Below are 13747 nucleotides of genomic sequence, written 5' to 3' on the forward strand. Positions count from 1 at the left end.
TCTTTATTTTTTTTTCACATGCCTTCGGGTTCCTGTTTTTTGCTCCCCCCCCCCCCCCCCCCTCTCTCTCTCTCTTTCTCACACACACACATTCACCCAACAAGGCTGCACAATTCTTTGATAACACTGTGATCCAAGCGTTATGTCTCCCTTCCTGTTTCATTTCCTTCGGTATAATAAAAAGTCGGGAGCGTGAGACTGACAGCTTACAGGGTGTCTCGGCACGGTAGTGGCTCCGTGATTACTATACTAGGTACGCAGAAGGTCTAGACGTACAAAATGCATGTGCTTGGGTTCAAAGCTATCATAATGATTGATACAAGGCTGGACTAAACATCAGCTGGGGATGTTCTTCAGAACCTAGATATGGGTATGGGGGTCGGTTCCACATAATCAGCAATGAAATTAAGACTACTCTCGTTCTATCTACTGTCGACATTGGCATCAAGGCAAAGAGACAATGCTGGTTTTCGTCTACTTTATTTTGGCATTCAATCTAAAAAGAATTTATCCGCATGTATGATCCTTGAGATGCTTCCAGCGCGCTACTCGTAAGTGTAGTGAAGAAGAGTCTGGTACTATAGCCCTGATTTTTCCTATGACGTCTATATATGTATATCAATAGACACAGTTTAGCCACCAACTCCGCTTCGTTTTCTTGTGATAAAACACTTGCATTGCCGCCAACCCCAACCAATGTGAGAAAAAAGCAAAATGACAGAGGAAAATAAAAGAACGTTTACGTATGGTATACTATATATGCGATAAAAACAATTCATGAAATTCGTAACATCATATGAGGAGCGTTTGTCGGAGACGGACAATGCGATATCGGACCTCCATCTCGAGCTCAATGACCTCTGCACTGGTAGCGTGCGTATTGGGCAATGATGCAGGTAGACTTCCCGCCTGGTGTTGGGGAGTCTCAAAAAGCTGCTGTGATGAGACCTGCGATGGCTGTTGTGGAGAAGACTGAGAAAGTGGCGATAAATAGGAGTGTACAGCTCGGCATTGACGCTCCGTCAAATAGGAGCAGAGCTGCACGATCATAACCAGCCGGATATCCGCGAGCCCTGCGTCCGGGCGAGGCTCAGGATCGACGCCACCATTACTGTTGGGCGTCACGCTAGCTCGGGAGTTATTTCGTAGATCACCATCGAGTTGTAGAGCGGTGAACACGACAACAAAGATGTTTAGGAGCAGCGTGTGGCACGCAATGACAAGATGGCGCATGACTGTGTTGGAGTATTGACCTTGGTTCGGTGTACGAGAAAAGCTAGATGGAGACGATGAGGAGGAGGATGATAAGGAGGATGACAACGCCAAGCCACTGTTGCTGTTGCATGCAGCTTGGTCCAAATACGCTGTATTGCTGTCGAGGGAGCCCGGCATGGATGTAGGAGTGGGCAGGGGGCCGGTCCCGTTAGGCCAGAAGCTCGAGTCAACTGGCAGGCACTGCATGATTTGCAAGAGATGACACGAAGCGGAGAATGCGTCAAGCAAGGTATTACCAAGCGTGACGGCGCCCGCACAAGGCGTGGGGGTTTGATTTTTCGAGGCTTCGGGTCGAAGAAGTAAACTGGAAGAGTCGGCAGAAACCTGGACCAACCATTGGGCAACCAGTTTGAATGTAGCGTCGTCAACGAGTAGGGATGACAAGATTTGATTTTGGCCGAATTCTCGAGACTGGATTAGAGATTCGACTGTTTCAGCGAGCGTGCAGCAAGTGCGATGTAGCGGATAGAGGCGCATGCTAAGCTGGGAGAGCTGAGCGATGCCATCATCGGGGGCTAGATGCATCTGCGGGCGCGCCGGTTGCGATTGCTGCTGATGCTGAGGCTGCTGGTGTAGATGCTGCTCGGGAACTTTTTGCAGGTGAGCCGGCGACGCAGTTCTGGTCTCCACGTGCTTCAATCCCCAGTCTTGGATATATGGAAAAGCAGCGTCGGGGAAGGCGGCCATGCCGACAGCATCACTCAGTTGGTGAATGCCGTCCATCATGGTTTGGTGCAGATCCATGGTTGACGTTGGCCTGCTGGAATCGTGATGCTGCTCGTTGTCCATATCGATTTGCATGTCGCCCCAGTTGAAGGGCTCTGCCAACCACGACCATATGGACGTGTCTGATGTGTCTGTAGAGATGGTGGTAGCTGCATCTGTGTCCATTGGGCCTGCCAAACTTGAAGGATGATCATTGCCGCTGCAATTGATGTTCCCAGGCGGTGGCGAAGAGTGCTTTCCATTGCCATTGCCACTGCCACAATCACCGTCAGCGACAACCGTCTTTGGATTTGACGGAATCGGCTCAGGCGTTGCTGGCGATGTAGAAGGTTGATTGAGGGCCGAAGAAGCGGAAGAGGAAGTGGCAGAAGCAGAGGTGGCGGTGGCGGTGGCATTGGCCGCAGCAGCAATGTTAGAAGCTGAGGATGTGCGAGAAGAAGAGTTCGAAGACGAGTTTTCCATGTGAAGTCGGTACATGCTTGGGCGGCCCTTGGGCAAACTGAAACTGTAGACACAGCGTGCATTCTGTCTTAGACATCGATTGCATGCGCCTGTATTGCTGCCGCTGGCCCGTGTACACCGCAGCTTTTGACCATGGCATCGATCGCATGATTGGCGTCTTGAAGCAGTCGAGGTTGACGCTGTAGTAGCGGTGGTGGTTGTAGTGGCAGCAGTAGAAGCTGCCGTGGAAGTTGAAGGAGAAGCCATCTTGGAGTAAACAGTCTGTTCAAACTGACCTTGAATGAGACCGAAGGGTTGCAGGTGCAATATCGAGGCAGAGCTCTGGTAGCTTAAGTACCTAGCAGAACTACCAGCTTCGGCATCGTGTATACTTGTAGCTTACAAGCATGTGTGTTGCTTTGGTAAGGCAGCTCCGGTAGGTACAGATACTTCAGGTACCTGGGTACTATAAGCAGCACACGTGCATGTACCTTGGTGGGAGCGGGGGGAACGCGGCTCCATTCGATGCTTGCGCAGTAAGGGTAGATAGCAACGGATTGGATTGCATGTAAGACCGAGCTAGAGGGTAAGAAGGGGAAGAAATCGCGAGATGGCTGAGTTGCTGGCAACTAGCAATCGAGGAGGCGGTTATGTCAATAAACAGACGATGGTGACAATGGTTGCTCTCTTCTCAATTGTTCAAGTTCCTAAGTCACTGATAGTTGTTGATGTAAAAAGACGTTGAAAGCTACATATAGCATCTCGGAGTTAGATCTCCAAAGACGAGTTGTAATACTAAAAACAAGGATGATGGCGAGTGGGTTCATCTACTGGTTCGGACGCCTCTCGGCCCAGCGAGGCTCCAGTTATCTGCGGCGTGGAGTGGGCAAGCCAGAGCTGAGAGGGTGTGTAGTGAGATGGCGTTGCTCGGGACTTGCATGATGCTAGAGATCCAATACCCTGTACGGGCATTGACTTTTTTTTCTGTAATCTCTTCCTCTTTTGCCCTGTTTCTTTATCTACTAACTCATACCTTATATGTATATATATATATATATGTATATATCGCCCTCTCTCTCCACCTCTGCCCCTCTCTATGAGCCTCACAGAAGGGCCGAGGTGGGGAGCACGCAGAAAAGAAACTTTACTAGGAGCACCAGCAGCACCTGCTGCACCCTTGAAGATGAGCTACTGCGGGTAAAACAATGAAGCACCGATTAGTAATGCCTGAGGGTGAAAGGTTGACAGGATCCCCATGCTGTACCGCTCTCGGTTCTTTAAACTCATTTTTGCTAGGGATATAATCGCTACTGCTTATATGTACGCTACCATGCCCTGCTGAAATCCCACATTTATTATGTCTGCTGCGCTCCGTTCCCTGCATACAAGGGGCCGTTGACGGTTTGCTTTAGCTGGCGCTTACTAGGTCGATAACGATGACAGGGTCCGCTCCGCGGCTGTAAAGGTAGGTAAACTCATATACATGTAGGTTGCCCTACACCTACTAGGTACTGCCTACAGGTGGTTAAAAGAAATACACACCCTGGGTGCTAGACGTTTCACATAATGCAGACAATTCCGCGAGCAAAGTTGGAATACGTCAAGTTGTGAGCCAATTATCTCTTTTCATAATCGATAGCGCACGGCAAAGCCTGGCTTTTTAAAATCCTTGTCGCCTTCTTGTGCCCATAACGAGGAACGTCCAATCTGTGCTAATGTACGAGCATGACCTTTGCAGTACACTAGCGTATGCCGGTTTTCTGGCTGTTAGTACCGCATCAGCCAACTCAACCGTTCGTACCCCGACAATTGCATATACGAATCAGCTGTAACGAAGCTGCTGTAGGAGCACGTTCCTGGTCAGAATCCCAAAATCTTCCAGGGTCAACAACGTATCGTCTTACTTTTGTGGCTTGTCTTGTTGGTTCTGGGAGGAATATCTAGCCGTATCAGCCATGCGTGGAGTACATACATGGGGTACGCAGCCATGTTCTGTATGGAGTGTAACCGAGAACCTAGACAAGGAGCTTCTTTCGCTTTGGGGCGAGTACACGAGCCACCAAGCACCCAGTTCCTATTCCCCAAATACATGTACCTAGATAACCATTGCGTCCAAACAGAGATACCCTGCAGCTGCACCATGTTCTGCTCAACATCCAGGTTACAGTACATATACACGCATCTGCTGGGCCTCACAGGCCATCACATGGAGAAGGCGTCCAAGCGCCGTGCTACTCCAGGGATTCAGGGGAGATGATCGCCAAGGCGGATAGGCCCCTAAAGACTCCTCTTTCGCGTGGGCCACGTGGTCCCAGTCTGGTTAATGTTGGCCCGTGCCGAAAAACGCGTGCCACTTGTCAATTATCATTTGATTCCAAGCAATTGTGCTCGCTACAGAGTCGCAACGAGCGATGGATTGGCCGATGGATTGGGGATGAATACCCGCAAGTACGCTTCCATGGGTATACGGGATATTCCGGCTACTTTGTTGCTGCCTACTAGTTGGTGTTTACGGCTTATGCACCCACACAGCGTAGAAGGAATCGAGGGGATCTGACATCAAATCTATCTGCCACACCACAGTCGTGTCACCATACTACATGTACCTACCTCTTTGCTGCTACAGCGAGAAAGAGCTTCTAGAACAAGAGACCTACAGATTGTCAGATTGTCTATAGCAACTTGTGGGTAACTTTTCCCAACGGTGCTCATAGAGCCAACCTGTATTACTATTTCCCTCAAAGTGTTGACGGGTGGGGTATCCCCAGAATGTATCCCGGCTTTGACCAGGATAAGGAATTGGCTAGCCATATTACCAGTACCGTACATGACCAAAGAGAAATAATTGGAACGGCTAATTTTGCGAGCTACAGGCTTGTGGATCTCCCCAGAAAATGAAACCTGTTCTTGAATCGAATAAGTAACAGGCTAGCTTAGATACGTTAGCATGATGCCAGGAATCAGCGACACTCAATACAATTTTCCAAAGTATGCAACCTTCAAGGTACGCGTACGTATTGAGCCTTTCGAGAGCGTTCTGGAAGAGGACACCACCTCTCTCGCCAAGCAGCTGGTTTCCCATTTGAGATGCTATTCATCCTACATACCGACATAGATGTAGACTAATCTACGTAGATCATCCGATTCTCTGCAGACAGATATCGGCCGAATAGCGTATGGCACAACTATCATCCCGGACCAACTCGTCTATTTACTGGGTAGGACCCGGAGATATCTACACGGGCTGTGATAGATGCATCGGCCATGCCGGACGCATTCTAGAACGTAATATCAGAAGTAACTTGCGCTGGGGGCTCAGAATAACAAGACAATATTCGTTGAAGACAAGTCTTTTGGGTTGTTTTGCTGTTTGACTATTATAGAAGCTAGGTTACCTGCACTGGTTGTAATAGATAGTTACTGTTGGCGTTTCCATAGACAAGATTTCAATGGTAGGGGTGATTCACCACGAGTAGCTCTTGTTATGAGCTCGATATGGCACCTGCACGTACATCGCCTCGAGCTCTTTGATCGAGATTAGTAGCGTCTAGATTCGCCCCCAAGCCCTAAGCAAGCGGCTCCCCGAATTAGGGTCGGTATCCGTATCTACCTAGTAGCTACGGTACCTCGTAGATATGTATGCATGTACCCGTTGGTTCCACTCATGGTGACCAGCTGTGCGGACTTCGCAATGCCCGAACGGTTGATTTTCCAAAGTGAAACTAGCGTATATAGAATATTCTATGAATAAGCGCCAACACAAGTGTGGTACCGGCTTGTTCTATTCACCGACAAGGTAATACGGCTTTGTGTATGTACCTAAGATATGCAACTAGGTGGGAAGATCAGAGGTACTTTTGGTGCTGAATCGTGCTTCCTGCATTGGAAGGGAGTGAGATAGCGGTGATAGGAGAACATCCCGAAAGTGAGACGGCATAGCTTGCTCCGAGTGTAGCTTGGGGGCACTAGTAAAGTATTGTGCGACAGGGAATGCCGATACTGCTATATTCAGAGGCGTGGAGGTGATTACATGGGAGAAATCAAGATGGTGTGTGTGGCAGAGTATTACCATCGCACACGCTAACCGATGTAATAACCTTGAATCTATTAATGTACAAAGTGTTGATATGATATACAACAGAAAGGGAGTTTTGCATGTGTATATACGAGTATTGGCTATTATATAGATTTTCAAGCCATGCCTTAGTACTTAGTATTGTAGTTGAATATCCGTACCCCGTTTGGAGCCCCTTTAAAGAGACGACTAGATCGAGCGAAAAGAAGAGAGGCAAGAGACAGAGATTGCTCGAGCAACAGTACGTTGAAAAAAAAACATCCACACCAAAATCACCGATAGGACGCCACCGTCTTGATCGTCAGGGCCCATACCTATTCGGACGGCAGCCTAATCTCAAAGACCGCTCGACGTATCTTGTCACACACTTTCTCTCCGCGCGTGTGTGTGTGTCTACATGCATCTGTACCTTGTAGCCTGCGTTGGCACCTTGCGATCCCCAAACATATGAGTAAATCGCCGAATATCTGCTGGAAGAACCTGGCAGATGTCGTTCTGGTGGCGTCGTGAGGGATTAGATACGATTGACATGCCGGCGTTATTTTAGCTAATCATCTCACAACGCCGCTAGTCCACAAGCCGCGCAAAGCAGAAGCGAATAGAGTTGCTCGGACCATGTGCCGCAAGTTGCAAATGGCAGTGGCAATGACGAGCTGTTCTAGCGCGTGTTTGTGCGGAGTTGTTGGCGGACCGGAGCCTTGACAGGAGACCAGGAGGCAGGGGAAACGTGGAAAGCTGATCCTACTCTGATCCTTCTTTCGGGCTAAAAACGACCCGGCCAAGAACGCCACCGGGGAAATCAGCGGCAGGGATCCGCCTGATCGGAGTGGGCTTTCGGGCATAATTTGACGATTTGATTTGCTGGAGACGGGGAGTTGGGCTCAGGAGGCATCGCAGGGATAACATCAAAGGAACCCCTGTCAAGCCACCAAAACGCCACCAAAGCCACTCAAGCCACCAGAAGCGGCAAGACGGAGCAAAGAGGTTCCAGCGCGCGGTAAACCCCTGTTCCAAGAGATAAGCCACCACGATGGTGGTGGGAGGGCCGAAGGTTATCGCGAAGTGTACATGACGAAATCGCGTGGGAGCATATGCGGAAACGCCACTTGAGCTGCCACGTTTAAGAGTCATCGATTATGTATTTTGATAACCTTTATTTGGGAGAAATGGGGAGATTTTTATTACGCAATTAGGCGGTTGCATAAAGGGATTTACAGTGAATATGGCTAAGTGGGAAAATTAAGGTATCGAACTTGTTGCCGTACAAAATTTGGTTGGTGCTTTTCTCTCCCTTTTTTAAACAAAAAATTAAAAAATTTCTTCATGTAAGCTGAATCTCAGAGTAATAATGATATCATATACTTATGTTACGTAAAGTCTTATGGTATATTTTACCGTAACTTTCACTTTCACTATTGTAGCAAATTCCTACAGGGTAATCAATAGTCTGTATTCCCACCCCTGGTAGCCCCATCCAATCACGATGAAGTCATGCGTAGTCAACACGACTCGATATGATCAATTAGTCCATGAATTCGAGAAACCTATACGATGAACGATCTGGAGATTCTTTAGCTTGTCTATCTCATTCTAGTACAACAAGAACCGAGTCATGAAGTAGAAGTTGAGGTAACGTTGCGCTACAAGTGCAGGTTTCCTAGAGTAATTGCCTTAATGGTAATGTACTCATCAATTCCATGGAGGCTTCCTTCTCTCCCATAACCACTTTCTTTCACTCCACCAAATGGTGTCTCACACCCCGAAATCTTCCCAGTGTTTACACCAATCATCCCGACCTGTAGCTCTGAGGCTACTCTCATGACACGACTTACATCTCGGGAGAAAAAATAGCCTGCTAGGCCGAATTCGGTGTGGTTGGCCAAGCGAATAGCATCTTGCTCGGTCTCGAAGCTGAAAATGGGGGCAAGTGGACCAAATGTCTCTTCTGAAGCAACCTTCATATCCTCAGTGACTCTAGATATTACAGTTGGCTGGAAGAAGAATCCGGTACCGTCAGTACCACTTCCTCCAATCTCTACTACTCCACCTTTTGATGTAGCATCTTCAATATGCGATTGGACTTTGGCGACGGCACTTCGGTTCACTAGCGGACCTTGAGTACTTGCGGAGTCCAATCCCACGCCGAGTTTCAAGGATGCCACCTTCTGCACAAGCTTTTGTGTGAACTCTCTGACAATGGTATTTTGGACGAGGATGCGATTGGCACTGTGGGAAAACAAGAGTTAGTAGGATGAAGAAGACGAGGCTCACAAATAACCCTTACCAGATACAAGTCTGTCCCGAACCACGAAATTTGGAGAAAATTGCGCCATCAACAGCAGCATCGATGTTGGCATCATCAAAGACAATAAATGGTGCATTTCCGCCAAGCTCAAGGCTGACTCTCTTCAAGGTGCCGGCCGCGAGCTTTGCTAGCATCTTCCCAACACCGGTCGAGCCCGTAAAGCTAATCTTACTCACAAGTGGATTTGTTGCCAACTCTGTGGCTGCTTGCCGATCCTTTGTTGGACACACCTGGATGACGGCTCGGGGAAAGCCGGCCTCAAGCGCGAGCTTGGTCAATGCAAGGCATGTGAACGGCGTTTCGCTGGGTGGCTTGATAACAACAGAACAGCCAACGGCTAAAGCTGGTGCAATTTTACGTGTGATCATGGCCGCTGGGAAATTCCAAGGCGTGATGATACCACAGACCCCGACTGGCTCTTTGACCGTCCAAACATTCGTGTTGGCCTGTTGGGACGGGATTGTTGTTCCATAAACTCGGGGGGCTTCATCGGCAAACCATGACACGAAGGACGCCGCAAACATAACCTCTCCAAGAGACTCTGCAATGGGTTTACCATTTTCAAGACTGAGAATTGTCGCCACTATAACTGCATTAGCGATGCCGAATTAAGCGCTTAAGGTGATATTCACAAATATCCTTGTTGGCAGTAATCAGCTCAAACCAACGGCGCAATAAGCTACCCCTACTATGAGCAGTCGAATTCCGAAAGAAGGCTCTCTGCGCATCATATGCAGATTCAATAGCGCGTTGGAAATCCGCAAGATCACAATTGGCAACATGTTCGAGAATCTTCTCCGTTGCAGGCTCAATGACTTCAAATGTGTTCTTCTTTTCTATCCATTGACCATCGATGAACGCAAGGCCAGTGAAGAGTGGCTCGTCCTTGAGCTATTGACACGAGAATCCTATCAGCCTAGTCCGACTATGAGAAGCAACCTGACATACCCGGTTAATGGCTTGATCAACAAGATCAGCGTGAGCCATAGTTTCAAAGAAAGAACAAAACTTCTCAAAATGTTAATTGCTCCAGGTTCCCAGGGGAATGTTTGAGCCGTAAAATCTTCTTGAGAGCATGGCAGGCTAGGAAGGTCTTTATAGATATCTGCAACAGACATCTGCTGTTCATAGCCAACCAGTTGTCTGACAATGAGACTGTAAGAGAAGCATGTCATTTTTTCCCCCACGTCCCCACCATCATTGGTGCATCCTGGATGATATTCCACTGTGAGAGTCATTGGGAGAGAGAAGTTACTACGCTAGGGAGATGTAAGAAAATTACGTTTGACGATGCTTGATTGCGTCTCTGTTGAAAGAGAAATGGCTTGAGAGGGGTGGTTCCATTGGCGCTGTACCTGTTCGTCGTGGGATTCCCATAAGAAAGAAGAAAAAACCCCGTGTGTTTATTTTGTAGTGTAGGGTTTAGTATCCAACCCCTCTTGTATCTCCATAATAGCTCGTTATGAACTACCAGAATTCCCTGCACCGTTACTAAAAGGCCGTTGTTTAGCGTAAACGGAACCCCACCAGTCTCTTAAGGTTGCTTGTAATCATAATGAGTATCAGTCCGCGAGCCATATGTCTACTGAGTGAATGCACTGTTGACAATTGATAAGGAAGAGATTAGAATCTTTCAACTAAAGAAAGCAGAGTTCAATTGAGACGAAGACGTTGGGCACAATTGGCAGCGATGGCAGACGGCAACTCTCTCAAAACTAGTTACCTCGAATTTTACCGTGCAGGAGATGAAGATACACATCCAGACGGCAAACCGGTGTTAAATCGATATTCAAGGTTACTTACTAAGAATCATGATTTTCCAGGAGCCAAGGTATGATAGTTGACAATTGAACTTCTTGCAGTGGTTTACTGATGATGGTTGATCAGGCGATGCTCTATGCTGCTGGTGTGCCAGATAAAGAGCACATGGATACTGCGCCACATGTCGGCATTGCCAGTGTGTGGTGGGAAGGCAATCCGTGCAATATGACTCTGCTAGATTTGGGTAAAGAAGTTAAAAGGGCTGTGGTCGAAAAAGGATTCCTGGGCTGGCAGTATAACACGATCGGCGTCAGTGATGCCATCACCATGGGTCACCAGGGTGAGTATTTGCCGCGCGCGTGGAATATTTGGTCACAATGAGCTAAAAGTATATTTCAGGGATGCGATTCTCACTCCAGTCGCGAGAAATCATTGCAGACTCCATTGAGACTGTGACATGCGCCCAATGCCACGATGCTTGCATCGCTATTCCTGGATGCGACAAGAATATGCCTGGATCCATTATCGGGATGACTAGACACAACCGACCGTCGATTATGATATTTGGCGGAACAATTGCCAAAGGCTACTCGAATACATTGCGCAGGCCGGTAAATATCAGCACATGTTTTGAAGCCTTTGGGGCATACCATTATGGCACCCTGAAGCAGCCTGAGGATGGTGGAGACACAAGCAAGTCCAAGGAGGATATTATTGAAGACCTGGAGGCGCATGCCTGCCCAGGGGCAGGGGCTTGCGGTGGGATGTATACGGCGAATACGATGGCCACTGCCATTGAATCTATGGGATTTACTCTACCTGGTTCGAGCTCAACGCCTGCGGCATCTCCAACTAAAATGCGGGAATGCGCTAGGGTTGCTGATGCAATTCAAATCTGCCTGGAGAAAGATATTACTCCCCGACAGCTTTTGACGAAACGATCTTTCGAAAACGCCCTTGTTATGACTATGGCCTTAGGTGGGAGTACGAATGCTGTCTTGCATTTACTGGCGATGGCTACGACTGCGGATGTGCAGCTGACGTTGGATGACTTTCAGCGAGTTTCAAATAAGATCCCATTCATTGCCGACCTTGCTCCGAGCGGCAAGTATCTTATGGCCGATTTATACGAGATTGGTGGAGTTCCAAGTGTTCACAAGCTGTTGATTGCAGCAGGGCTCCTGGACGGCGGTATTCCTACCATCACGGGGAAGACTCTAGCAGAAAATGTCCAGGACTGGCCCTCTCTTCCTCCTGATCAGGTTATTATCCGACCACTTAGCAACCCTATCAAGCCAACCGGCCACTTGCAGATCCTCAGGGGTAACATTGCACCTCAAGGAGCGGTGGCAAAGATTACTGGCAAGGAGGGGTTGGTGTTTCAAGGCAAGGCAATGTGCTTTGACAAGGAGCGGCACCTGAATCTTGCTTTGGAGAGAGGCAAAATCCCTCATGACGAGAATTTAGTGCTGATTGTGAGATATGAGGGCCCAAAGGGTGGACCAGGCATGCCTGAGCAATTGAAGGCGTCTGGGGCCATTAAGGGGGCTGAGCTCACAAACATTGCTCTGGTCACCGACGGCAGATACAGTGGCGCTTCTCATGGGTTTATTGTCGGCCACGTTTGCCCAGAGGCTGCAGTTGGAGGTCCTATCGCACTTGTCAAGGACGGTGATATTATCACTATTGACGCAGTCCATAATACTATCAACTTTGACGTTAGTGATGAAGAGTTGGCTGAAAGGAGGGCGAACTGGAAGCCACCAAAGTCCCCGGTCAGTCGGGGGACACTGGCCAAATATGCTGCCCTTGTCGGAGATGCGAGCCATGGAGCAGTTACAGATTTATTTTAATATAGAATTGTTATGCAATAGAGACTTATTCTCAACGACTCTTGACTGTATCTTTGCATCCAGATATTTATAAACAGATTGCGCTATGACACGGGGGATTGAGGTTGCTTTCAATGAGAACTAAAAGGAAAAAGTATTAATGTATCGAATTGGGGATTATTTTAGTCCCCCGCTAAGTAGTATGCTTTGGCCCGTCATGTATCCAGTTTTGCATAGCATTATAACTACATTAGCGACCTCCTCCGGCCTGCCGAGTCGTCCAACAGGAATGTTCCGTACGTCGCCTGGTGTGCCCTCAACAAATTGGGCATCAGGAATCATACGAGTACCGCCAATCATTGCAGGGGCAATGTCGTTGATAGTGATACCATTTTGAGCGTGTTTGAGAGCCAGATTTTTCACCATGCCCATCAATCCGGCCTTAGAAGCGGCATAGTGGCAACCATTGATGCCTCCCCCGTAACCTGCAATACTACCCATCAAGATGATGCGCCCCCATCCTTTAGCCTTCATGTGTGGTACTGCTAGCTTACACAGTATGAATGATGCTGTCAAGTTCACACGGATGGTATATTCGAATTCATCGAGGCTGATATCTTCTAAATTCGGGATGCGCTTCCCATGACCGGCATTAGAGAGTAGGATATCCGGAAATTGTCCATGTTCAGTCTTGACTTCTTCAAAAACTCGACCAATTTGCTCAGAGACAGCCATGTCAACTTGGTGAATGGAGACTTTTGGCCGGCCGAAATGCTTTGGCAGCTCAATCTCGCTCAGCTCTTCAGCAAGACGGTCCACATCGCCTTTTGACGATGAATACGTCAAAGCAAGATGAACACCTTGGCGATAGAGAATGTCGGCACAAGCTTTGCCAATTCTGAGAGAGATAACTGGCATCAGCATTTACTGGTACACAAGAGTCAAAATCAGTTTCGCTAGGTGAAACCTACCCTCCAGATGCTCCCGTAATCAAGGCGAGTTTGCCTTGCAGCTCGTCGGTAGAAGTCATTTTGCTTTGTTGATGAGAATAATGTGAAAAAGGCTGGCTAGACAGCGGAATGCACCCTCCCAATGTAGTTCATACGAGATTTGGCTACTTCATGAAGAACGAGCGACTCGGACGCGATATGGCTCGTTCTCGCCCCCGCACCCCAGCCACCAAAGTCGGTAATCGAGAACGAAAGTGTGTGTTTTGGTGTTCTCCACTCTCCACATACGAAGGTGGTACGAAGTAGGGAAGCTAAACCCGACAAATTAACGTCTTAGACATCTCGATTGAGGCAGTTACTAACGAGGTCGGATCAGCGAATC

General features: G+C 48.2%; 4 protein-coding genes across 4 annotated transcripts; 1 reads left to right on the forward strand and 3 right to left on the reverse strand.

Moving 5' to 3' along the window:
• Window positions 1-792: 792 nt before the first annotated feature.
• V8C40DRAFT_277894 (Zn(II)2Cys6 transcription factor domain-containing protein) lies at window positions 793-2709 on the reverse strand (the record flags this gene model as incomplete). Its single annotated transcript, XM_083221005.1, has 1 exon — window positions 793-2709. One exon carries the CDS (start codon window positions 2707-2709, stop codon window positions 793-795), a length of 1917 nt encoding a protein of 638 aa, XP_083068038.1.
• Window positions 2710-8157: 5448 nt separating this feature from the next.
• V8C40DRAFT_283587 (Aldehyde/histidinol dehydrogenase) lies at window positions 8158-10177 on the reverse strand (the record flags this gene model as incomplete). Its single annotated transcript, XM_083221983.1, has 4 exons — window positions 9771-10177; window positions 9455-9713; window positions 8802-9405; window positions 8158-8743 (listed from the first exon to the last, which is right to left on the reverse strand). The coding sequence occupies exons 1-4, from the start codon at window positions 9807-9809 to the stop codon at window positions 8158-8160; spliced, it is 1488 nt and encodes a 495-aa protein (XP_083068039.1). The 5' UTR covers window positions 9810-10177.
• A 335-nt stretch (window positions 10178-10512) lies between these two features.
• V8C40DRAFT_277896 (dihydroxy-acid dehydratase) lies at window positions 10513-12436 on the forward strand (the record flags this gene model as incomplete). The annotated part of the gene is made up of 3 exons (XM_083221006.1): window positions 10513-10653; window positions 10710-10923; window positions 10983-12436. The coding sequence occupies 3 exons, from the start codon at window positions 10513-10515 to the stop codon at window positions 12434-12436; spliced, it is 1809 nt and encodes a 602-aa protein (XP_083068040.1).
• A 45-nt stretch (window positions 12437-12481) lies between these two features.
• On the reverse strand, window positions 12482-13610 carry V8C40DRAFT_257265 (SDR family NAD(P)-dependent oxidoreductase; the record flags this gene model as incomplete). The annotated part of the gene is made up of 2 exons (XM_083218456.1): window positions 13387-13610; window positions 12482-13313 (listed from the first exon to the last, which is right to left on the reverse strand). Coding segments are annotated over exons 1-2 (775 nt in total), but the record flags the coding sequence as incomplete, so codon positions are not given.
• Between the last annotated feature and the right edge of the window lie 137 nt (window positions 13611-13747).

This window comes from Trichoderma camerunense (genome assembly GCF_050948025.1).
Source record: "Trichoderma camerunense strain CBS 138272 chromosome Unknown V8C40scaffold_24, whole genome shotgun sequence".
NCBI lineage: Eukaryota > Fungi > Ascomycota > Sordariomycetes > Hypocreales > Hypocreaceae > Trichoderma > Trichoderma camerunense.